General features: G+C 47.2%; 1 protein-coding gene across 1 annotated transcript in view; it reads right to left on the bottom strand.

The window, feature by feature from the left end:
- Positions 1–11,606: 11,606 nt before the first annotated feature.
- Positions 11,607–26,925, bottom strand: part of slc6a5 (solute carrier family 6 member 5) — a 58,739-nt gene continuing 43,420 nt past the window's right edge. Inside the window, exons 12-16 of the mRNA XM_031900388.1 lie at positions 25,821–25,952; positions 24,626–24,725; positions 19,618–19,718; positions 16,810–16,977; positions 11,607–12,314 (exon numbers count right to left, since the gene is read on the bottom strand). Of these exons, the coding sequence (XP_031756248.1) occupies positions 12,159–12,314; positions 16,810–16,977; positions 19,618–19,718; positions 24,626–24,725; positions 25,821–25,952 (657 nt within the window). The 3' untranslated portion in view covers positions 11,607–12,158. The remainder of the gene's footprint in view (positions 12,315–16,809; positions 16,978–19,617; positions 19,719–24,625; positions 24,726–25,820; positions 25,953–26,925) is intronic.

Genomic DNA, 26,925 nt, shown 5'->3' with positions numbered 1-26,925 from the left:
CACATACTCCCCACCCACCCCCACCCACATACCCCCCCACCCATCCCCACACACACCCCACCCACCCCCACTCACATACCCCCCACGCTAGGCCCAGGCCTTAGGCGTTGAGTTTCTTACCAGGTTCAGGGTTTTGTGTTACATGCAATTACTGCACTGATTAAATACATTGTAATTAGACTGATTGATAGATTAATTGATTACTATATGAAAGGGATAATGCCATAAGGAATGAGATAAGCCTTGATCCAAACTCAATATCTCTCCTTTCATGGTCAATTGATTTCTTATCTTATGTACAGGGATGAAATCTTTGAGTTTGTATCTGCAGTCGCTAATTAGTTTATTGTATGGCCCCACCGGCTGTATCAAGGAGATAAGTCCTCCCAGCCCCCTACTGTAAATGATAAGGATATTAGCAGTCACTGAGGGGTTCTGTGCCCCCCATATAAAGGCACAAGGCTGCAGGCTGAGTTATACAGGGAACTCTGAGTATCACTCATGTATTATAAGGGATAATGTACCCCCTACTGTAAATGATAAGGATATTAGCAGTCACTGAGGGGTTCTGTGCCCCCCATATAAAGGCACAAGGCTGCAGGCTGAGTTATACAGGGAACTCTGAGTATCACTCATGTATTATAAGGGATAATGTACCCCCTACTGTAAATGATAAGGATATTAGCAGTCACTGAGGGGTTCTGTGCCCCCCATATAAAGGCACAAGGCTGCAGGCTGAGTTATACAGGGAACTCTGAGTATCACTCATGTATTATAAGGGATAATGTACCCCCTACTGTAAATGATAAGGATATTAGCAGTCACTGAGGGGTTCTGTGCCCCCCATATAAAGGCACAAGGCTGCAGGCTGAGTTATACAGGGAACTCTGAGTATCACTCATGTATTATAAGGGATAATGTACCCCCTACTGTAAATGATAAGGATATTAGCAGTCACTGAGGGGTTCTGTGCCCATATAAAGGCACAAGGCTGCAGGCTGAGTTATACAGGGAACTCTGAGTATCACTCATGTATTATAAGGGATAATGTACCCCCTACTGTAAATGATAAGGATATTAGCAGTCACTGAGGGGTTCTGTGCCCCCCATATAAAGGCACAAGGCTGCAGGCTGAGTTATACAGGGAACTCTGAGTATCACTCATGTATTATAAGGGATAATGTACCCCCTACTGTAAATGATAAGGATATCACTTATGTATTATAAGGGATACTATGTTTTATTTGGACTCCTGGATTCTAACTGATTATTCCTCCCTTTGCTGAGTACATATGGACCAACCTATATACACTCCCCCCATCACTGGCCATTTCCATGCAGCGCGTGGGACACAATAACAGTCACGATACGAAGGTTTTTAACACAGACATTTATTGTAATATTCTCGGTCCTCAGACGTTGGATAAACTCTAATTTATAACATCAGAATATAATAGGCAATATATATATAATACAATAAATTGCATTTTTTTTTTTACACATAAATACAAAATCTGAGGTAGGGCCTCAAGAATAACGATCTCTCCGGTGACTAATGTACATTATATACGGGCGCTATATACTTCTCTCTCTCTAAATATATACATATATGGTGCATTTGTTTCTAAACTTACTATAGATTCTATTCTCCATGTACAACTAAAATATAGACGGACCTTACACAGGGTACTTATCTATATCCATAGGTATCAGTACCCGTTAACGATGTCTGTTCGTTAATATGACATTACGCAAGTAATTAGGATTTAACCTATTCATTAATAGGTCCACAATGAAAGTGCCAAAAGGACACAATGGATATTTCCAATGAGACGCTAAGGGGAGGGGGTTGTTTATGAAAGGCCTTTCCGTTACATTGTATAACTATTCTGAAGGCAAATGACTAAGCCGGGGGTTGTGCCAACTGACACACACTGTGCTGCCAGGAGACATGCGCCTCAAACCCACTCTCAGTAACGTTACGTGTATTCGTATCCTAAGGAGACTGGTCATTGCAATTAGACAGCAGGGCTATCTGTAACTGTCTCAGGCTCAGGCGCTAAACGGACTTTGGGCAGGTGCCTTCAGCTGTCACTGGGATTTGTATCTCACCAACTGCTAAAGGGCACAGACTGGGCAACACTAATATAAAGGTTTATAACCTTGCCCTACTGTCTCCATCTTCTCCTACTGTCTCCATCTTGTCCTACTGTCTCCATCTTGTCCTACTGTCTCCATCTTGTCCTACTGTCTCCATCTTGTCTTACTGTCTCCATCTTGCCCTACTGTCTCCATCTTGTCCTACTCTCTCCATCTTGTCCTACTATCTCCATCTTGTCCTACTGTCTCCATCTTGTCTTACTGTCTCCATCTTGCCCTACTGTCTCCATCTTGTCTTTCTGTCTCCATCTTGTCCTACTGTCTCCATCTTGTCCTACTGTCTCCATCTTGCCCTACTGTCTCCATCTTGTCCTACTGTCTCCATCTTGTCCTACTGTCTCCATCTTGTCCTACTGTCTCCATCTTGTCTTACTGTCTCCATCTTGCCCTACTGTCTCCATCTTGTCCTACTGTCTCCATCTTGTCCTACTCTCTCCATCTTGTCCTACTGTCTCCATCTTGTCTTACTGTCTCCATCTTGCCCTACTGTCTCCATCTTGTCTTTCTGTCTCCATCTTGTCCTACTGTCTCCATCTTGTCCTACTGTCTCCATCCTGTCCTTCTGTCTTCAGCTTGCCTTACTGTCTCCATCTTGTCCTACTGTCTCCATCTTGCCCTACTGTCTCCATCTTGCCCTACTGTCTCCATCTTGCCCTACTGTCTCCATCTTGTCCTACTGTCTTCATCTTGTCCTACTGTCTCCATCTTGCCCTACTGTCTCCATCTTGTCCTACTGTCTCCATCTTGTCCTTCTGTCTTCATCTTGTCCTACTGTCTCCATCTTGCCCTACTGTCTCCATCTTGCCCTACTGTCTCCATCTTGTCCTACTGTCTCCATCTTGTCCTACTGTCTACATCTTGCCTTACTGTCTCCATCTTGTCTTACTCTCTCCATCTTGCCCTACTGTCTTCATCTTGCCCTACTGTCTCCATCTTGTCCTTCTGTTTTCAGCTTGTCTTACTGTCTTCATCTTGCCCTACTCTCTCCATCTTGTCCTTCTGTCTCCATCTTGTCTTACTGTGTCCATCTTGCCCTACTGTCTCCATCTTGTCCTTCTGTCTTCAGCTTGTCTTACTGTCTTCATCTTGCCCTACTGTCCCCATCTTGCCCTACTGTCTCCATCTTGCCCTACTGTCTCCATCTTGCCCTACTGTCTCCATCTTGTCTTACTGTCTCCATCTTGCCCTACTATCTCCAGCTTGACCTACTGTCTCCATCTTGTCTTACTGTCTCCATCTTGCCCTACTGTCTCCATCTTGCCCTACTGTCTCCATGCTGCCCTACTGTCCCCATCTTGTCTTACTGTCCCCATCTTGCCCTACAGTCTCCATCTTGACCTACTGTCTCCATCTTGTCCTACTGTCCCCATCTTGTCTTACTGTCCCCATCTTGCCCTACAGTCTCCATCTTGCCCTACAGTCTCCATCTTGCCCTACTGTCTCCATCTTGCCCTACTGTCCCCATCTTGTCTTACTGTCCCCATCTTGCCCTACAGTCTCCATCTTGTCTTACTGTCTCCATCTTGCCCTACAGTCTCCATCTTGACCTACTGTCTTCACCTTGTCTTTCTGTCTCCATCTTGCCCTACTGTCTCCATCGTGTCCTACTGTATCCATCTTGTCCTACTGTCTCCATCTTACCAAACTGCCGCCATCTTGCCCTGCTCCTTGCCCATACTATTTCTACCTCAACTGCTGCCCTGCAGGCCCCAAGACAGTGACCCCAATTTGGATCTTCCCTAAAGACCCCCCTATTGGAGAGACTCAGAATAGGATGGTAAAAATATAAAAGAAGACCATAAATACCAAGGAACAAAATTAGTTGTCATCTATAAATTTGTTCCAGTTATTTAAAGGTGAACTTCCCCTTTAAAGAACACAAAACAAAAGTTTGACAGCAAATGATTGGACAGTACGACGGTATTTACAGACAACACACAGGGCGCCTCAATCGACATGCAGGGGGGCAACGTTCTGCACCTCGGTTCTCCCCATTCCTCCCTGCCCCCCCAGATTCGCTGCCTCTATTCTAAAGCATCCAACACACAACATTAACCCCTTGAAAGCCTCCTTTGTGGCCTCTAAGGGTCCTGGATTGTAGCAATGACTCACAATGATAAGGCAAATGGCTAACGAGGCCATTCTGGGCAACAAAATCCTAGAAAAAGGGCTCATTAATAGAGTGTCTGCTGAACAAGACATTGAGACCACTCCCACTTTCCAACTTCCTGGTTCTGCCGAGTCGTTTTCAGAGTAGAAGGAAGTAGTAAAACAAAACACCAGTGCGCAGATAAGTGCCCCGTTCAATTGACTTCTCCTTATCACAAATGCTGCAGCTGGAGGGAAAGGAGGGGTTTGTTTATATGGAGCTCAACTGTCTCCACAGTTGCCCTATTTTCAAGGGGAATGTTTAGGGAAGTAAAATAGTAAAATACATATTTATTTTTTTAACCCAAACCAATGTGGCGATTAGGAATGTACTTATAGGGGTTGTTCCCCTTTAAATTAACTTCTCGTAGGATGTAGACATTGATATTCTGAGAAAATTTGCAATTGGTCTTCATTATTTCTTTTTTTGTAGTTTTTTTAGCTATTTAGTTTTTAGGTCAGCAGCTCTCCAGTGTGGAATTTCAGCAGCTGTCTGGTTGCTAGGGTCGTGTTTACCTTAGCAACCAGGCAGTGGTGCGAATGAGAGGCTGGAATATGAATAGGAGAGGGGCTAAATAAAAAGATAAGGAATAAAAAGTGACCGGCAAATCAAAAAAATATTAAATATTTGTATTTATACATAATGGGAAACAACATGGCAGCCCCCACTCAGAGCTACAATACACTATACCCCCCCATACTGTACTGTCTAAGCCAATGGCAGCTCCACTTTACTGCCATAATGACCCATTAAAGGGTAAGTGTAGGAGACATAAGCGCATTGCGCCGAGCGGCAGAATTGTTTGAAGCCCCACAAATTACCGGGTAATTGCTAATAACGGAGTCTGAGCAGCGCAGCCCCCACTGTAAGTGCATTAGATCTATACAACCCCCCGCTGGCCGTCCTACTCCCCCCCCCCCCCCGCAATCTGACAGCAGGTTTGCTCCAAAAATGGCCGTCAGTGCCAGCGGGGGATCAGCCTCTGCCTCTCTCTCTCTGATACACACGTACCACCCCCCCCTTCTAACCCCCCCCCCCCGGCTCTCATGGAGAAGCTTTATCATCGGCAGTTGATAAACTTGAGTTCTTTCACCCAGGCTGCATCAATTAAATATTACGAGCTCTGCATAATCAACCCCCTTCCACTGCCTACAACCTCAGATGTCTCAGGTTTACAGATAAGGGGGAGTCTATTTTAAGATTATAGATAAGTAGGAGTTTGCATTATAAGCCATAGATAATTGGGGGGGTTTTCAAGTATGTTTAATATAATGAGCTCTGTATAATCAACCCCCTGCCCCCGTCTACAACCTCAGATGTCTCAGGCTTACAAATAAGGGGGGGGTCTATAGATAAGTAGGAGTTTGCATTATAAACCATAGATAATTGGGGGGGGGGTTTCGAGTATGTTTACTATAATGAGCTCTGCATAATCAAACCCCTTCCCCTGTCTACAATCTCAGATGTCTCAGGTTTACAGATAAGGGGGAGTCTATTTTAAGATTATAGATAAGTAGGAGTTTGCATTATAAGCCATAGATAATTGGGGGGGTTTTCAAGTATGTTTAATATAATGAGCTCTGTATAATCAACCCCCTGCCCCCGTCTACAACCTCAGATGTCTCAGGCTTACAAATAAGGGGGGGTCTATAGATAAGTAGGAGTTTGCATTATAAACCATAGATAATTGGGGGGGGGTATGAGTATGTTTACTATAATGAGCTCTGCATAATCAAACCTCTTCCCCTGTCTACAATCTCAGATGTCTCAGGTTTACAGATAAGGGGGAGTCTATTTCAGAATTATAGATAAGTAGGAGTTTGCATTATAAACCATAGATAATTGGGGGGGTTTTCGAGTAGATTTAATATAATGAGCTCTGCATAATCAACCCCCTGCCCCCAACCTCAGATGTCTCAGGTTTACAGATAAGGGGGAGTCTATTTTAGGATTATAGTTATGTAGGAGTTTGCATTATAAGCCACAGATAATTGGGGTTTTCTTTTTGAGTATGTTTAATATAATGGCCTCTGCATAATCAACCCCCTGCCCCCATCTACAACCTCAGATGTCTCAGGTTTACAGATAAGGGGGAGTCTATTTTAAGATTATAGATAAGTAGGAGTTTGCATTATAAACCACAGATAATTGGGGTGGGGTTTGAGTATGTTTAATATAATGAGCTCTGCATAATCAACCCCCTGCCCATGTTTACAACCTCAGATGTCTCAGGTTTACAGATAAGGGGGAGTCTATTTTAAGATTATAGATAAGTAGGAGTTTGCATTATAAACCATAGATAATTGGGGGGTTTTCGAGTATGTTTAATATAATGAGCTCTGCATAATCAACCCCCTGCCCCTGTCTACAACCTCGGATGTCTTAGGTTTACAGATAAGGGGGAGTCTATTTTAAGATTATAGATAAGTAGGAGTTTGCATTATAAACCATAGATAATTGGGGGGTTTTTCAAGTATGTTTACTATAATGAGCTCTGCATAATCAAATCCCTTCCCCTGTCTACAATCTCAGATGTCTCAGGTTTACAGATAAGGGGGAGTCTATTTCAGGATTATAGATAAGAAGGAGTTTGCATTATAAACCATAGATAATTGGGGGGGGTTTCGAGTATGTTTAATATAATGAGCTCTGCATAATCAACCCCCTGCCCCCAACCTCAGATGTCTCAGGTTTACAGATAAGGGAGAGTCTATTTTAGGATTATAGTTATGTAGGAGTTTGCATTATAAGCCACAGATAATTGGGGTTTTCTTTTTGAGTATGTTTAATATAATGGCCTCTGCATAATCAACCCCCTGCCCCCCATCTACAACCTCAGATGTCTCAGGTTTACAGATAAGGGGGAGTCTATTTCAGGATTATAGATAAGTAGGAGTTTGCATTATAAAACATAGATAATTGGGGTGGGGTTTGAGTATGTTTAATATAATGAGCTCTGCATAATCAACCCCCTGCCCATGTTTACAACCTCAGATGTCTCAGGTTTACAGATAAGGGGGAGTCTATTTTAAGATTATAGATAAGTAGGAGTTTGCATTATAAACCATAGATAATTGGGGGGTTTTCGAGTATGTTTAATATAATGAGCTCTGCATAATCAACCCCCTGCCCCCAACCTCAGATGTCTCAGGTTTACAGATAAGGGGGAGTCTATTTTAGGATTATAGATAAGTAGGAGTTTATCTCAGGCTTACAGATAGGGAGGAGTTCATCACAGAGGGCTTCTGCCACCATTGCTCCCAAGAACCAGGAAGTTGCAAAATGAAAGAATTTTCAGCAACCACAGATACTGTATATTTAAAACAACAGTCAGTGTTTTCGGCATAAACCTTATTCATTGAGCCCATGTTGAAGGAGGAGTGTATATTTCCCCTTTAATTTTTGAATCTTTTGCAATTCATTTTCTATTTTTAGTGGTTTCTGAGATATTTGCAACTCCGCGGGAGCCAGAAACCCTAGGGTTAACCAACTCCAGGAAGTGCATAGACAGAGTTAGGGTCACCGACCCTCTGGGCCTTCAAATAAACCCGCTGAGCTGAAGCCTGCCTGGCAGTACAACAAGGTATAAAACTGCTAATATCACAGAAACGAAAATGAATGACAGTTGCAAAAGTGCTCAGAGGAGCACCCTGAATTTTGGGTTTAGATCCCCTTTAAACAGGGTGTAACATTTCCTATAATAATAGATATACTAGGATAAATAAAGCTCTAATTCTATATTGGACGACCGGAGGGGCCATTTTGTCGCAGGGGCCACGGGGAGACATGAAATGGCTAGCACCCTGCGCCTCTGGGCTCCCAGCAGGCCATTCCGTTGCCATAAGACTAATAACCCAAGGCCACGTTCATGGCGTCCTTCACATTCTTTCAATTATATCGTCTCTCTCGGAGCGAGAGGTTCCAGCTGCTGCGCAAACATTTACCCACACAAAAGAGACAGCAGAGAGGGGTCACGGGGGGGCGAGGCACGGAGAGACAGGCACAAAGCATTAGAACTGGGACTGCGAGAGAGGAGCCTAAGGAAGCCGGAGTCTCTCACACAAGGGTGAGGGAACAGAAGGGATGCTGGGAGTTTGAGATTCTACAACTCCCAGAATCCTTCTGCCCGCAGTGTATTTGTAGAACATATAATATTGCTTTTTCTACATTGTAACAGTCTTCTTTCAAAATATACTTCCCGTTATATAACTTGCCCAACACTGCCATAAAGTGTCATCTTGCCTACTCTTGCCATGTTGCCCTACATCCTCCATCTTGCCCTACCGACACTACCCTGTTTCTATTGAGTTCTATCAATGTCATCCTGCTCTATCTATGAAACTATGTTGTGCCAATGTCTCCATCTTGTCCTACTATCACCCTTTTATCTTAGTGTCACAATCTCGACCTAATGTCTCCAAACTGAATTGCTGTCTTCATCGTGACCTGACCTGATGTCTCAATTTTGTCCTACTATTGCCATTTGTCCCACTGTCTACATTGGACCATACTGTTGATGTCTTATTGTACTGTCTACATCTTGCCCTACTTTCTCCATTGTGTCCTACTGTCTCCGTCTTGTCCTACTGTCTCCGTCTTGTCCTACTGTCTCCATCTTGCCTTACTGTCTCCATGTTTCCCTACTGTCTCCATCTTGCCCTACTGTCTCCATTGTGTCCTACTGTCTCCATCTTGCCCTACTGTCTCCATTGTGTCCTACTGTCTCCATCTTGTCCTACTGTCTCCATCTTGCCCTACTGTCTCCATTGTGTCCTACTGTCTCCATCTTGTCCTACTGTCTCCATCTTGCCTTACTGTCTCCATGTTTCCCTACTGTCTCCATCTTGCCCAACTGTCTCCATCTTGCCCTACTGTCTCCATCTTCTCCTACTGTCTCCATCTTGCCCTACTGTCTCCATCTTGCCCTACTGTCTCCATCTTGCCCTACTGTCTCCATCTTGTCCTACTAATTCCATCTTCTCTAATGTCTCCATCTTGTCCTAGTGTTTCCATCTTGTCCTACTAATTCCATCTTGTCCTACTGTCTCCATCTTCTACTACTGTCTCCATCATGTCCTATCTCAATGTTGACCTACAGTCACCATTTTACCCTACAATCTCCATCTTGCCCTACTGTCTCCATCTTGCCCTACTGTCTCCATCTTGCCCTACTGTATCCATCTTGCCCTACTGTCTCCATTGTGTCCTACTGTCTCCACCTTGTCCTACTGTCTCCATCTTGCCTTACTGTCTCCATGCTTCCCTACTGTCTCCATCTTCTCCTACTGTCTCCATCTTGTCCTACTAATTCCATCTTCCCCTAATGTCTCCATCTTGTCCTAGTGTTTCCATCTTGTCCTACTAATTCCATCTCCATCTTGCCCTACTGTCTCCATCTTGCCCTACTGTCCCCATCTTGTCCTACTGTCTCCATCTTGCCCTACTGTCTTCATCTTGCCCTACTGTCTCCATCTTGCCCTACTGTCCCCATCTTGTCCTACTGTCTCCATCTTGCCCTACTGTCTCCATCTTGTCCTACTGTCTCCATCTTGCCCTACTGTCCCCATCTTGCCCTACTGTCTCCATCCTGCCCTACTGTCTCCATCTTGCCCTACTATCCCCATCTTGCCCTACTGTCTCCATCTTGCCCTACTGTCTCCATCTTGCCCTACTGTCTCCATCTTGCCCTACTGTCTCCATTTATTTACTGTCAACATGTTACTGGACAACGTGCTCCTATTTGCCCCCTACCCCCCTAAGAGAGCCCTGCTGTAATCAGCTCCCATCACTACCCAAAAACATGATAAATATCTACATTCTGGGACTCAAAGATACATTCATTTTAGAATCTCTCAGTATGTTCCCCCCAACCCCAAACAACACAAATACCAGAAAGCTTTGGTTATCCCAACCTAATAGGGTAGCAGCATGCAGGGGAGAGAGTCGGGGGGGGGATTGGCTGCTTGTGAGTCATTTCACTGTCTCCAACTGCTCTTACCCAACGCCGGGAGCCTTATTAGTATCACACACTGGCCATAACCAGCTCCCTTATTGTACAACATTTAGCCATTAATCTATATAAAGATATTAATATATATATATGTGTATGGTATAAAGGTGGCATTTAGCCTAATGACAGTTGCAGCCAGTGAAACAAATCCTATTTACAATCACATATGGCTTGGCCTACAGAGAGGTGACGTCTTTAAACATTTAAATACTATATATATAATATATAGACAGAGTCCGGTGTATGTTTCGCCAGTTACACACAGAAGTAATATAAAGACAATTAAGTGAGTACGCGGGTTTCATTATTCAACAGCAACACGGGGAACTCGGACGATCACTGAACGCTAACACCGTACAAATGGCGTAGAAAATTAGGCACAAATTATATCATGGCTTTCGGAGGAGGTAATGGCAGAACACAATCAGAGGGATAACGGGCAAATCAGGGAAAATCCCGCCATAACCCCAAATGTTTCGAGTAAAGGGGCTCAGTCAATGGAGCCGCTTCATGGAAGACTAAGGAGCGGATTATGGACGTTCTATTGGATATAATACATAGAAAAATAATATGATTGGCTGGAAATCTGTTGGGGGTGTAGACTTCTTATTGACGGATGCGATCTCCTTACTAAATAGTTAAGGGGGTTCATTATTTTTGGCAACGTATTGATTCAGAGGGTATTTGCAGACCTTATTGAGGGTTTTCTCAACTAAACAATAGGTGGTACCATGATGTACGGTGCAATTAATTACATGGTACCTGGTTGGCCCCTTGGTCCTAATGTTCATATTGCAACACACATGGCTTGTGGCTTCAACCATAATCATCCAAATGCCCCATTTGCTCTGTAACCTCCATCAAGTGACACCAGTTACACTATGTGGCCAAAAGTATAGGGACCCCTGCCTGTCCAACATCTCATTCATAAACCAAGATGGTTAATATGAAGTTGCCCTCCCTTTTCTGCTATAACTGCCCCTACCCTTCTGGGAAGGTTCCCACTAGATGTTGGGACAGTGTTGCTGGGAGTTGCTCCCATTCAGCCACAAGGGCATTAGTGAGGTTGGGCAGTGATGTTGGGGATCAGGCTCACAGTCGGGGTTCCATCCCACAGGGGTTCAGTTGGGTTGCCCAACCCTACCTGCTATAACTGCCCCTGCCCTTCTGGGAAGGTTCCCACTAGATGTTGGGACAGTGTTGCTGGGAGTTGCTCCCATTCAGCCACAAGGGCATTAGTGAGGTTGGGCAGTGATGTTGGGGATCAGGCTCACAGTCGGGGTTCCATCCCATAGGGGTCAGTTGGGTTGGGGGCCAGGGCTCAGTCAGGTTCTTCCCATCTGAGCAAACCCATTCTGTAGGACCTGGCTCTATGCATGGGGGCATTTTGGGACTGTCCACATAAGTTTTGCCATGTTGTGAATTTGTCTGCGTACCCCTTATATAGTAAAATAAGGAAATTATTTCAAGATAGTGGGGTGCATTTATCTTGGGGTGCACTTGGGCAGTAACCCATAGCAACCACTTAACGATTGCCTTTTTTAATCCAGCCACTAATTCTTTGCACAATGTGGAATGGGCCGCTGGCTTGAATACATTGGAATCAGAAATGGATTTAAGAATCGGTAGTAACTAAGCCTGATGGGTTTATGGGATGGGCACAAAGGAGGAAGCACACGGTGCCAGAAGTGGTCGTTCTAGGTATTCGCTACATCATCATGCAACAGGGGAACCTACTGTTTTCCTACGGAACTACCGGCACCGCTGGAAATCAGAAGAAATTGGTGAATGGAGGACGAATGGAAAGAAAATTGTAGGTGGCTACAGACACAGGGTCTACTAGCACTGGGTGCCTAACTCGAAATCCTTAGGTGGCAGTTTGAGTCCCAGGGATGAGGTGCCCAAGGGGTCGATCATGTTCTTGTAGCGTTCTCCGCGGTGCTTGGCCAGGAATGGACCCCAGTCGGGCTGAGGAGAGCACACCAACTTGAGCCTCTGAAATCCAGAACAAAAAGAAGAGTTATTGGGTGTAATGCCGATGAGTAGGGTTTGGTAAAAATGAGCCCAGTTCAAGGCTCTTCTGTGATAAAACGTCTATGAATCTCAGCAGGGAGCAAAGAAAGATGGTGGCCATTGGAAGGCCATGGTGGACCCCAGACTTGCATGATAGGAATTGTAGTCCAACAGCAAAGGTAAGTTCAGTGACCCTATGGCTGATCAACCTGAGGATCTCAATCTGATATTATGACCCATGAACTTTTGACTGTCTGAAGGCCACTGCCCCTCAACATGGGCCTCCTTGGGGCTGAGAGTGGTTTGAGCCTCTGGGGCTTGTACTTGGGCCACAGCTGGGAGGTTTGAGGACTTGCCCTACACGGTATTTCCATTAGCCGAGCCTGTAACATCTAAATGCCATTCAGTGGAAATACTACAGATCCACAGAACCCTTTGGGATTGCGCTCAGCTCTACTAAGGGCTAGTGACCCCATGAAACGTACAATCTATTATTGCATAGAACACATTGAAAGCCATGGAAAAAATCGATATCACGGTCATTAGCACAGTCAATCAATACGTAGACAGAGCGAGCTTTCTGCGCTCATTTCCCTCCTGCCAAGCTCGCCAAACTGTGAAGAGAACATGAAATCGCCAAAGGTCTCGGGGCGAGCGTAGAAGTAACAGCCATTGAGATGGTCATTTATGAAAATGGCACAAAAAATGGAGAATTTTACCAGTTTCCCTCTATTGACCCCTGAATTAGAATGGAAATAGAAACCCAAGGGGGCTAATGACCAGACCGGATCGATGGGTCAGAAGAGCGGCCCGGTGAGTCCAAGCTTCTAAATAGAAAAGGCAACACTGATTGGGAATTAGTTGTCATGGAGTCTTCTGTGCTGCCTGTGCTGTCAGGGGCAGGAACTTGTTATAAAGAAAGGCCCAATCCAGTAGGAAGGAGCTAAGGGGCATATATCTAGAGGAGCCCTGGCAGCCTGAAGAAGCTCCTCCACCTTTGTTCCCAAGAAATGGAGACAGTAGGGCAAGATGGAGATAGTAAAACAAAATGGAGACAGTAGGGCAAGATGGAGACAGTAGGGCAAGATGGAGACAGTAGGGCAAGATGGAGACAGTAGTACAAGATGGAGACAGTAGGGCAAGATGGAGACAGTAAGACAAGATGGAGACAGTAGATCAAGATGGAGACAGTAGGACAAGATGGAGACAGTAGGTCAAGATGGAGACAGTAGGGCAAGATGGAGACAGTAGGTCAAGATGGAGACAGTAGTACAAGATGGAGACAGTAGGGCAAGATGGAGACAGTAAGAAAAAGATGGAGACAGTAGTTCAAGATGGAGACAGTAGGACAAGATGGAGACAGTAGGTCAAGATGGAGACAGTAGGTCAAGATGGAGACAGTAGGACAAGTTGGAGACAGTAGGACAAGATGGAGACAGTAGGTCAAGATGGAGACAGTAGGACAAGATGGAGACAGTAGGACAAGATGGAGACAGTAGGACAAGATGGAGACAGTAGGACAAGATGGAGACAGTAGGACAAGATGGAGACAGTAGGACAAGATGGAGACAGTAGGGCAAGATGGAGATAGTAGGACAAGATGGAGACAGTAGGGCAAGATGGAGACAGTAGGACAAGATGGAGACAGTAGGACAAGATGGAGACAGTAGGACAAGATGGAGACAGTAGGACAAGATGGAGACAGTAGGGCAAGATGGAGACAGCAGGGCAAGATGGGGCAGTAGGGCAAGATGGAGACGGTAGGGCAAGATGGAGACAGTAGTACAAGATGGAGACAGTAGGACAAGATGGAAACAGTAGGGCAAGATGGGGCAGTAGGGCAAGATGGAGACAGTACAATTATTTGCCATGGAGTCTGCCCTCCTCTTCTGTGCTGCCTGTGCTCTCAGGGGCAGGAACTTGTTATAAAGAAAGGCCCAATCCAGTAGGAAGGAGCCAAGGGGCTTTATCTTGAGAAGCCATCGCAGCCTGAAGAAGCTCCTCCACCTTTGTTCCCAAGAAGACTAAGCGGCGCCGCACGTGGAGCAATAACGGAAACTGATTTAACTTCTGCTGCGGTGACTTTTTTTTATTGGAATTTTAATTCGATGCAGGAAAATTCTGCCTTTCAATGGTTAGGAGACGGCCTGCTCCATCATAAAGGGAAAAAAAACAATTATGGGTTTATTAGCTATTAAAATAAATTGAGCCGCTATCCCCATTATTTTTAATCTCCACTAAAATGCCAGTTTGCAACCCTGAACGTCCCAAATGAACAATAATACAGAGAGCGGCAAACTCATCGAGGCTGCAAGTCACATGTTCCCTGGAATAATTGTAATCATCACATTGGGGGGGGGTCCTCCAACCTTCCAGCTGTTTCTGTGCATAGAAAAACCCGCAATACAGGGACTTCAGTGAGAGCAAAGAGTTAACAATACAGAAAGGCAGTGATAGTAGGGCAAGATGGTGATAAGATGGAGACAGCAGGACAAGATGGAGACAGCAGGACAAGATGGAGACAGTAGGGCAAGATGGAGACAGTAGGGCAAGATGGGGACAGTAGGGCAAGATGGAAACAGTAGGGCAAGATGGAGACAGCAGGACAAGATGGAGACAGTAGGGCAAGATGGTGATAAGATGGAGACAGCAGGACAAGATGGAGACAGTAGGGCAAGATGGAGACAGTAGGGCAAGATGGGGACAGTAGGGCAAGATGGAAACAGTAGGGCAAGATGGAGACAGCAGGACAAGATGGAGACAGTAGGGCAAGATGGAGACAGTAGGGCAAGATGGAAACAGTAGGGCAAGATGGAGACAGTAGGGCAAGATGAAGACAGCAGGACAAGATGGTGACAGTAGGACAAGATGGAGACAGTAGGGCAAGATGGAGACAGTAGGGCAAGATGGAGACAGTAGGGCAAAATGGAGACAGTAGGACAAGATGGAGACAGTAGGACAATATGGAGACAGTAGGGCAAGATAGAGACAGCAGGACAAGATGGTGACAGTAGGACAAGATGGAGAGAGTAGGGCAAGATCAAGACAGTAGGACAAAATGGAGACAGCAGGACAAGATGGAGACAGTAGGGCAAGATGGAGACAGTAGGGCAAGATGGAGACAGTAGGGCAAGATAGAGACAGTAGGACAAGATGGAGACAGTAGGGCAAGATGGAGAGAGTAGGGCAAGATCAAGACAGTAGGACAAAATGGAGACAGCAGGACAAGATGGAGACAGTAGGGCAAGATGGAGACAGTAGGGCAAGATGGAGACAGTAGGACAAGATGGAGACAGTAGGGCAAGATAGAGACAGTAGGACAAGATGGAGACAGTAGGGCAAGATGGAGACAGTAGGGCAAGATGGAGACAGCAGGGCAAGATGGGGACAGTAGGGCAAGATGGAGACAGTAGGACAAGATAGAGACAGTAGGGCAAGATGGAGACAGTAGGGCAAGATGGAGACAGTAGGACAAGATGGTGACAAGGTGGAAACAGTAGGACAAGATGGAGAGAGTAGGGCAAGATCAAGACAGTAGGACAAAATGGAGACAGCAGGACAAGATGGAGACAGTAGGGCAAGATGGAGACAGCAGGGCAAGAAGGTGACAGTAGGGCAAGATGGGGACAGTAGGGCAAGATGGGGACAGTAGGGCAAGATGGGGACAGTAGGGCAAGATGGGGACAGTAGGGCAAGATAGAGACAGTAGGGCAAGATGGAGACAGTAGGGCAAGATGGGGACAGTAGGATGAGATGGAGACAGTAGGACGAGATGGAGACAGTAGGGCAAGATGGAGACAGTAGGACAAGATAGAGACAGTAGGGCAAGATGGGGACAGTAGGACGAGATGGAGACAGTAGGACAAGATGGTGACAGTAGGGCAAGATGGAGACAGTAGGGCAAGATGGGGACAGTAGCGCAAGATGGAGACAGTAGGACAAGATGGAGACAGTAGGACAAGATGGGGACAGTAGGGCAAGATGGAGACAGTAGGACAAGATGGATACAGTAGGACAAGATGGAGACAGTAGGGCAAGATGGAGACAGTAGGGCAAGATGGGGACAGTAGGGCAAGATGGAGACAGTAGGACAAGATGGAGACAGTAGGACAAGATGGAGACAGTAGGACAAGATGGAGACAGTAGGGCGAGATGGAGACAGTAGGACAAGATGGGGACAGTAGGGCAAGATGGGGACAGTAGGACGAGATGGAGACAGTAGGGCAAGATGGAGACAGTAGAGAAGTAGAACAAAATAGAGCCCATAAGGAAAGATGGAGAGCTATTTGCACAACCTGCAGCTCTTTAGGTTTCTTTTGGGAGTTTTTTAACCCCATCAGCAGAGACTCAGATCTGACTTAATTGGACCAGTAAAGCCTCCTTTGCCCGAGGCCCCAACACAACGCTGAATAATTTATGATGACCATGAATGAGCCACAAACACGTCCTACAGAGCTTCCCAGGGCACAATCATTACCTCAATGAAGGTTCCGGGGGCCAGGTACATCTTTATCACAAACATCACCGGAATCCATATGACGGAACAGGCTAACATTAGCCACCCCATGACCATGGACCACGTGGGGTAATGGTAACTGCCGTAAGTCATCGGCTCCCACTGATAGAAACTGAAGCACAGGATGAACTGGGGGAGGAAACACACGGGTTATGTACTGGGAACTCTGGGAATATGGCCTTAGATATGTAGATAGATGATAGATAGATAGAGAGAGAGAGAGAGAGATGTAGATAGATATGTAGGTAGATAGATAGATAGATAGATAGATAGATGATAGATAGAGAGAGAGAGAGAGAGAGAGAGAGAGAGATATGTAGATAGATATGTAGATAGATAGATAGATAGATATGTAGATAGATATGTAGATAGATGATAGATAGATAGATAGATAGATAGATAGATAGATAGATAGTTGATAGATAGATACTGTAGATATATAGATATGGGTTACTATGGTTTACTGCTCCTGGGCCACCGGGCACTGGGAAAAAACCCGGGGGGGTGGGAAGGCCATGGCAGGGGCTCCTTGGGGGTTACAGGGGTCCCTGAGGCAGCAGCCCCGGGGTGCCTTGTATAACATATGGGGGTATGTACCGGTCTGGTCATGGCGCTGTATAATGCGGTACAGCCTGCAGCAGGAGGCTTTTATAGACTTATTTCAACAGACAGTTGTCTCAGCTGGGGGGGGGGGGATACAATGAATTATTCAGGTGACCGAGCAACCTCTGCTCACACAGCACCGCCTGCGCCGGATTAATACGTCTGCCCCTGGGTTTAATGGTGTACATGGTACGACCCAATGTCTCCGGGGCAAGAACCCTCCAGCCAAGAACTCCCGGCCAAGAACCCCCCGGCCAAGAACTCCCGGCCAAGAACCCCCTGGCCAAGAACCCTCTGGACAAGAACCCCCCGGCCAAGAACTCCCGGCCAAGAACTCCCGGCCAAGAACCCCCTGGCCAAGAACCCTCTGGACAAGAACCCCCCGGCCAAGAACTCCCGGCCAAGAACTCCCGGCCAAGAACTCCCGGCCAAGAACTCCCGGCCAAGAACTCCCGGCCAAGAACTCCCGGCCAAGAACCCCCCGGCCAAGAACTCCCGGCCAAGAACTCCCGGCCAAGAACTCCCGGCCAAGAACCCCCCGGCCAAGAACTCCCGGCCAAGAACTCCCGGCCAAGAACCCCCGGCTAAGAACCCCCCGGCCAAGAACTCCCGGCCAAGAACCCCCCGGCCAAGAACTCCCGGCCAAGAACTCCCGGCCAAGAACCCCCGGCTAAGAACCCCCGGCCAGGAACCCCCGGCCAAGAACCCCAGCCAAGAACCCCCGGCCAAGAACCCCAGCCAAGAACCCCCGGCCAAGAACCCCAGCCAAGAACCCCCGGCCAGGAACCCCCGGCCAGGAACCCCCCAGCCAGGAACCCCCGGCCAGGAACCCCCGGCCAAGAACCCCCCAGCTAGGAACCGCCAGCCAGGAACCCCCGGCCAAGAACCCCCCGGCCAAGAACCCCTGGCCAAGAACCCCCGGCCTCCTTGCGTGGAAGGAAATAAATGCCTTTCTCTCCTGGGAGTTCCCGGGAGTCCCGTAATCTATGGAAACAGAGAGACTTCCCCGGCTGGAGACGGCCCGTAGCAACGCGCTGGGGGTCTATTCTGCGCTCATTAAACCCAATAATCTGCAGCATCGTTGTGTTTGTCGTTCATGGGAAATGCCGACCCTTTCTGTGCCCTGCGGAATTAATACACAGAGCTGCACTATTCATGCCCCTGTTCAATTATTTTCTGGGTTATAAGGAGAAGGGACTTGCCCTGCGCTGCCACCTGCTGGTTCTCTCTACAAACTGCAACTGGAAAATTCCATTGAGGTTCCGGCACTGTAGAACACCATGATTTCATCATTATCATCATCATTTATCTTTCATCCCACAAGAAGGGAAGAACACTGCACATAGCTGCAATAGGGAAGGCTAATATACACCTGGGTGCAATCAGTTTCTATACCTTAGTATGTGCAGTAATGTAACAGCCAATGGCAGCTCAGGTTGCATTTTGGTCCCTATCATATAGTAACGTATGAGGTTTATAGTGACCCCTGCAGGCCATGTTAGAACTTAGTCGCTCACTCAATCTCTTGCCCACTGAGCTCACACTCCTGTTCCATACAGTGAACCCTGTCTTTTTAATTCTACCCCAACCCGTCCCAGAATCCTTTGCTGCCTCTTTCTCTTTCTGGCCAAGAGCCCCTGATTGCCCCACTTATCTACCTCTAACACCTTGGGCTCCTTTGCACCCCCTGTCCTATTCCTAGCAACATTGCAATTGGTCTTCATTATTTATTTTTTATAGTTTTTAAATTATTTCCCTTCTTTTAAATGGGGGTCACTGACCCGGCAGCCAGAAACTATTGCTCTTGAGCTTCCAATTTTATTGTTATTGTTACTTTTTATTCCTTATCTTTATATTCATACCCTCTCCTATTCATATTCCAGTCTCTCATTCAAACCACTGCCCGGTTGCTAAGGTAAACAAGACCCTAGCAACCAGATAGCTGCTGGAATTCCATACTGGAGAGCTGCTGAGTGTAAGTGAACCAGCCCAGCTTCCAGAATAGGATTTACAGACTCGTTAACCCTTGCTATGCTGCTCATTAGCCTTAATTGGAGACACTATTGGCTTATCCAGACAACTGCGGAGCAATGAGCGAACCACAGGCAGTCACATGACACGGCCCGTGGGTTTATAGAGTGCTGGGGGGGGGGGGCGCTTTCTTACCGTGAGAATGGTCGGGGTGACAAAGGCCCAGCACACCTTCCAGAACCGGCTCGGCTGAAACCCGATCATCATTTCAATGTCTTCACAGAATCTCTGCAGCCCTGAAATCCCAAGCGAAGTCGCGTTACCCAAGGGGGGAGATTGGGGGAAATCAGCAGCGTAGATCTGGCGAAACTCAGGGCAGAAATTGGTGCGTAATAAGGGATTCCCCTGTACTAAGCACAATTCAGCAGGAACAGCCCCCTAAGTTTGCCCATAGCCTGTACAGAGAGATACCATAAAACTATGGCACATAGGGATTCCCCTGTACTAAGCACAATTCAGCAGGAACAGCCCCCTAAGTTTGCCCATAGCCTGTACAGAGAGATACCATAAAACTATGGCACATAGGGATTCCCCTGTACTAAGCACAATTCAGCAGGAACAGCCCCCTAAGTTTGCTCATAGCCTGTACAGAGAGATATCATAAAACTATGGCACATAGGGATTCCCCTGTACTAAGCACAATTCAGCAGGAACAGCACCCTAAGTTTGCTCATAGCCTGTACAGAGAGATACCATAAAACTATGGCACATAGGGATTCCCCTGTACTAAGCACAATTCAGCAGGAACAGCCCCCTAAGTTTGCCCATAGCCTGTACAGAGAGATACCATAAAACTATGGCACATAGGGATTCCCCTGTACTAAGCACAATTCAGCAGGAACAGCCCCCTAAGTTTGCCCATAGCCTGTACAGAGAGATACCATAAACTATGGCATATAGGGATTCCCCTGTACTAAGCACAATTCAGCAGGAACAGCCCCCTAAGTTTGCCCATAGCCTGTACAGAGAGATACCATAAAACTATGGCACATAGGGATTCCCCTGTACTAAGCACAATTCAGCAGGAACAGTCCCCTAAGTTTGCCCATAGCCTGTACAGAGAGATACCATAAAACTATGGCACATAGGGATTCCCCTGTACTAAGCACAATTCAGCAGGAACAGCCCCCTAAGTTTGCTCATAGCCTGTACAGAGAGATACCATAAAACTATGGCACATAGGGATTCCCCTGTACTAAGCACAATTCAGCAGGAACAGCCCCCTAAGTTTGCCCATAGCCTGTACAGAGAGATACCATAAAACTATGGCACATAGGGATTCCCCTGTACTAAGCACAATTCAGCAGGAACAGCCCCCTAAGTTTGCCCATAGCCTGTACAGAGAGATACCATAAAACTATGGCACATAGGGATTCCCCTGTACTAAGCACAATTCAGCAGGAACAGCCCCCTAAGTTTGCTCATAGCCTGTACAGAGAGATACCATAAAACTATGGCATATAGGGATTCCCCTGTACTAAGCACAATTCAGCAGGAACAGCCCCCTAAGTTTGCCCATAGCCTGTACAGAGAGATACCATAAAACTATGGCACATAGGGATTCCCCTGTACTAAGCACAATTCAGCAGGAACAGCCCCCTAAGTTTGCCCATAGCCTGTACAGAGAGATACCATAAAACTATGGCACATAGGGATTCCCCTGTACTAAGCACAATTCAGCAGGAACAGCCCCCTAAGTTTGCTCATAGCCTGTACAGAGAGATACCATAAAACTATGGCATATAGGGATTCCCCTGTACTAAGCACAATTCAGCAGGAACAGCCCCCTAAGTTTGCCCATAGCCTGTACAGAGAGATACCATAAAACTATGGCAGCATTTAATGTAAAGGTTAACTTCCCCTTTAAATCCCTGCACTCTAATACTGGGACGGCTGCATTCAGTTGCTGGCGTTATCTCTGGTGCCCCCTGTTTGTTACCCCGGGCAGCCATTGAATGTGCTTGTGACTCAGATGCATGAGTTTAGGGCCAGACCGTCAGTCTCTACTGTATCTGATTCATGTGGCACCTGGAAGGGTTAATGTTATAGTTTAGGAGGCCCAGGCGCTCTCAGGCTGTGACTTTATATGAGTTGAACCTCCAGAGGCTGCACCATTATGCCTCCCCCATTGGCCAGATGTGTTTTAATTACCCAAGGTTCCGCCCAATAGAATATTACATTTAATTGTCTGTCCCATGAGGGATATAAATACATATTGTTCTGTCCTGTAGCAAAGGCCAACCCAACTACTGCCCTCTAGTGGCACAATATGGCAATACCCAGAGCAGAACAACATCTGCCGAACTTGGAATTCCTGCTGCCCTGTGCCCTGGGTACCCCTGGAACTATAGCGGGGTGACTGTTACCCCAATGTTTCTATATATCTGTAACCTTGTTATGGGCTAAGGGGGCCCAGCCTGAAGGCCAGTTAGGGGGGATTTGGGGTGAGTGCTTATTTGTGCCCTGGGTACCCCTGGAACTATAGCGGGGTGACTGTTACCCCAATGTTTCTATATATCTGTAACCTTGTTATGGGCTAAGGGGGCCCAGCCTGAAGGCCAGTTAGGGGGGGATTTGGGGTGAGTGCTTATTTGTGCCCTGGGTACCCCTGGAACTATAGCGGGGTGACTGTTACCCCAATGTTTCTATATATCTGTAACCTTGTTATGGGCTAAGGGGGCCCAGCCTGAAGGCCAGTTAGGGGGGGATTTGGGGTGAGTGCTTATTTGTGCCCTGGGTACCCCTGGAACTATAGCGGGGTGACTGTTACCCCAATGTTTCTATATATCTGTAACCTTGTTATGGGCTAAGGGGGCCCAGCCTGAAGGCCAGTTAGGGGGGGATTTGGGGTGAGTGCTTATTTGTGCCCTGGGTACCCCTGGAACTATAGCGGGGTGACTGTTACCCCAATGTTTCTATATATCTGTAACCTTGTTATGGGCTAAGGGGGCCCAGCCTGAAGGCCAGTTAGGGGGGGATTTGGGGTACTTATTTGTGCCCTGGGTACCCCTGGAACTATAGCGGGGTGACTGTTACCCCAATGTTTCTATATATCTGTAACCTTGTTATGGGCTAAGGGGGCCCAGCCTGAAGGCCAGTTAGGGGGGGATTTGGGGTGAGTGCTTATTTGTGCCCTGGGTACCCCTGGAACTATAGCGGGGTGACTGTTACCCCAATGTTTCTATATATCTGTAACCTTGTTATGGGCTAAGGGGGCCCAGCCTGAAGGCCAGTTAGGGGGGGGATTTGGGGTGAGTGCTTATTTGTGCCCTGGGTACCCCTGGAACTATAGTGGGGTGACTGTTACCCCAATGTTTCTATATATCTGTAACCTTGTTATGGGCTAAGGGGGCCCAGCCTGAAGGCCAGTTAGGGGGGATTTGGGGTGAGTGCTTATTTGTGCCCTGGGTACCCCTGGAACTATAGCGGGGTGACTGTTACCCCAATGTTTCTATATATCTGTAACCTTGTTATGGGCTAAGGGGGCCAGTTAGGGGGGGCGTTAGGGGGCAATTAGAAGAGAACATATGGGCACATTACTGGGGTACTCAGTGGGTACTTGGGGGGAACTGATGGTTCCTGTAGGTGGAAGAAAGGAAAAAGTCGTTTTATTCCAAGTAGAAATTCATTCCTTTCAGACGAGCAGAAGAGACTAATTGCAATTTTCCCCTTTGCCGCTAATGAAGCTCATTGTCTCACTTTGGGAGTCGGTTAATTCCGCGCGAGTTTAATCTCGGTAAATAAGCTGTTTGTGGAGTCTCAGAGCCCAGCGATCCGTTTGTTGGCGCCTGTGGGTTCTGATGGTTCTAATGTCCCTTCGGGGAGCTCTGAGCGGGGAGCGATGGCGTCTTTAACACAAGTATCGCTCGTAAAAACCAAAATAGCTGCCGTTTGAGATGCAGACGCTTGTTGCTATATTTAGGCCGCGGCGCCGTTGGGGCGAAAGAGAAACGAAAATCTCGGAGGAAGGAACGGACCGGATCGGAATCCATTGGGCAAAATGGGATTTATTGGGGTTCCCATGGGGGTCATTGGCTTTGAGAGGGCACAGACCTCCCTGTTACCCACTAATTGTGCCCACGCTGAGTCCCATATAAACATTAACCAGTGGGGACCCTCCGCATTGCCCCCCATCCCCCAAATTCACAGAGGAGACCCCCCCCTTTCAAGTGTTTATGGGCAGAAATGGCGGCTTTAACCTCACAGTCCAACACTGTACAGGAATAGGGGTGTAGAGCCATTTTGGGGGGGGTGTGGCTGAGGAGAAGGGAGGGGCAGAGGTGCCCTATTGTTAATGAATTGGTTAACGAATCAGGAGATGGAGGCCTGAGCTTTCTGAGTATAAAGCATCTGATTACCCAGAATACCCGGTAATACCCCCGATAAGGGAGCAGCGATTCCCTAGGAACCAAGTTCGATTTCCCTGCCCCCCCCCAATAATACATCCAGTTGAAGAAACTTGGGCAGGATTACGGGGCCCCATGGAACCCCCCATCCCCCCCCCCCCCCACCCAAAGGTTAATAAATATGGGATTGCTTTGGGGCAGAAGTTCTGACTCAGCACAACCGGCGTCTTATTCATCATTTCTGAGCAAAAAGAGATTTGTTGCTGTAAATTCCGCGGCGACTCGGGATTCTCTAGCGAGCGAAACCATTAACGGAAAGCTCTGAGTCTGCGCTTATTGCTCTAAGTGCTCATATTTCATCTATAGATTTCTCCTTATTGCCCAGAACAGCAGAAAATACTCCCCGGGAGTGAGACCCCCCCAACCAGCCAGAACCCCCCCCCGACCTGAGAGAGAAAACAGTTATAATAAGGAGCCCAAGGTGTATCCGGGGGGGTCCGTCTGTCCCTTTCTGTTCTGGTTCTGACTCTCTGAACAATGTAGCAGAAGTCAGTTCTTCAGGGACATGTCAACCTCAGAATTATGTTTTATTTTATTAGGCAAAAAAATTGTATTTTGGGTTTACTTTGGGTCCTTTAATGATTTGTGCTACATTGTTTCACGAGTCGGAACCAGCAGCAGAAGAGGCTGGACTTGTTTTCTCCAGCCCAGAAACATCCCCTGGGCCCCCCCCCATAGACCCGATACTTCCAGTCGGTCGCTAGGGGAAAGGACTGGGTTTTGTTGGATCAACTCACCGTAAACATATGAAATTCCGACCAGTTCAAAGATGGCGATTATGACCAGTGAGTAGGAGGCGGCATAGTTGTCGACCAATTGGAGCATGTAGATCCCCCCCTGAGGGAAACAGAAAGGAAAAGGTTGCTGTAATCTAAATGGCACCATTTCTGTAGCCACTATCGGTGCCTTTCCTAGACTGTGCCCCCCCGCAAAAAAATCTTTAGGGGCCCCGGCACACACCTCATGACTAAAGGCTTCCTGCCCCTCCCCCTGTAAGCTTCCATCAGAGTGTTCTAGTCCCACCCACTTCTTGAGTTATGGACTCCCTGCCCCTCCCCCTGTAAGCTACCATCAGAGTGTTCTAGTCCCACCCACTTCTTGAGTTATGGACTCCCTGCCCCTCCCCCTGTAAGCTTCCATCAGAGTGTTCTAGTCCCACCCACTGCTTGAGTTACAGACTCCCTGCCCCTCCCCCTGTAAGCTTCCATCAGAGTGTTCTAGTCCCACCCACTGCTTGAGTTAAAGGCTCCCTGCCCCTCCCCCTGTAAGCTTCCATCAGAGTGTTCTAGTCCCACCCACTTCTTGAGTTATGGACTCCCTGCCCCTCCCCCTGTAAGCTTCCATCAGAGTGTTCTAGTCCCACCCACTGCTTGAGTTACAGACTCCCTGCCCCTCCCCCTGTAAGCTTCCATCAGAGTGTTCTAGTCCCACCCACTGCTTGAGTTAAAGGCTCCCTGCCCCTCCCCCTGTAAGCTTCCATCAGAGTGTTCTAGTCCCACCCACTTCTTGAGTTATGGACTCCCTGCCCCTCCCCCTGTAAGCTTCCATCAGAGTGTTCTAGTCCCACCCACTGCTTGAGTTAAAGGCTCCCTGCCCCTCCCCCTGTAAGCTTCCATCAGAGTGTTCTAGTCCCTCCCACTGCTTGAGTTACTGACTCCCTGCCCCTCCCCCTGTAAGCTTCCATTAGAGTGTTCTAGTCCCTCCCACTGCTTGAGTTACAGACTCCGTGCCCCTCCCCCTGTAAGCTGCCATCAGAGTGTTCTAGTCCCACCCACTGCTTGAGTTACAGACTCCCTGCCCCTCCCCCTCTAAGCTGCCATCGGAGTGTTCTAGTCCCACCCACTGCTTGAGTTACAGACTCCCTGCCCCAACCCCTGTAATCTGCCATTAGACTGTACTAAGTGTAGTTGGTAGGGGGGGTATCTGACTCACCTGCGTAATCATTGGAAAGCCCATAATGAAAAATGCGACGCAGCAGATCAAGGTGAAGAGGGGTTTGTGGGGGCGCAGGAGTTTTGGAAACTCATCTGAAACTGATGTCACAATCGTCTCAATTGTAGCAAACTGAAAATGTGGAAAAAGGAAACAGACTCTGTTATTTGATTCTGTTTTGGGAGATTTCTGTTTATATAAATCCTATTTGGTTTTGCAGAACCGCTCAGCAAGAGGTAGAAACAATCACTATTCATGCAGTGCAAGGAATGACCAGTAGGGGTCAGTGTAGCCACAGTAACTCCCCATACAATAGTTTTGGAGGCTTTAATCAGACTGTTGCAGTGCAAGGAATGACCATTAGGGGTCAGTGTAGCCACAGTAACTCCTCATACAATAGTTTTGGAGGCTTTAATCAGACTGTTGCAGTGCAAGGAATGACCAGTAGGGGTCAGTGTAGCCACAGTAACGCCTCATACAATAGTTTTGGAGGCTTTAATCAGACTGTTGCACTGCAAGGAATGACCAGTAGGGGTCAGTGTAGCCACAGTAACTCCTCATACAATAGTTTTGGAGGCTTTAATCAGACTGTTGCAGTGCAAGGAATGACCAGTAGGGGTCAGTGTAGCCACAGTAACTCCTCATACAATAGTTTTGGAGGCTTTAATCAGACTGTTGCAGTGCAAGGAATGACCAGTAGGGGTCAGTGTAGCCACAGTAACTCCCCATACAATAGTTTTGGAGGCTTTAATCAGACTGTTGCAGTACAAGGAATGACCAGTAGGGGTCAGTGTAGCCACAGTAACTCCTCATACAATAGTTTTGGAGGCTTTAATCAGACTGTTGCAGTGCAAGGAATGACCAGTAGGGGTCAGTGTAACCACAGTAACTCCCCATACAATAGTTTTGGAGGCTTTTATCAGACTGTTGCTGTGAAGGAATGACCAGTAGGGGTCAGTGTAGCCACAGTAACTCCCCATACAATAGTTTTGGAGGCTTTAATCAGACTGTTGCAGTACAAGGAATGACCAGTAGGGGTCAGTGTAGCCACAGTAACTCCTCATACAATAGTTTTGGAGGCTTTAATCAGACTGTTGCAGTGCAA

Source organism: Xenopus tropicalis, chromosome 4 (assembly GCF_000004195.4).
Source record: "Xenopus tropicalis strain Nigerian chromosome 4, UCB_Xtro_10.0, whole genome shotgun sequence".
In the NCBI taxonomy this organism is placed as follows: Eukaryota; Metazoa; Chordata; class Amphibia; order Anura; family Pipidae; genus Xenopus; species Xenopus tropicalis.
This window is presented reverse-complemented; position numbering and strand designations above follow the sequence as displayed.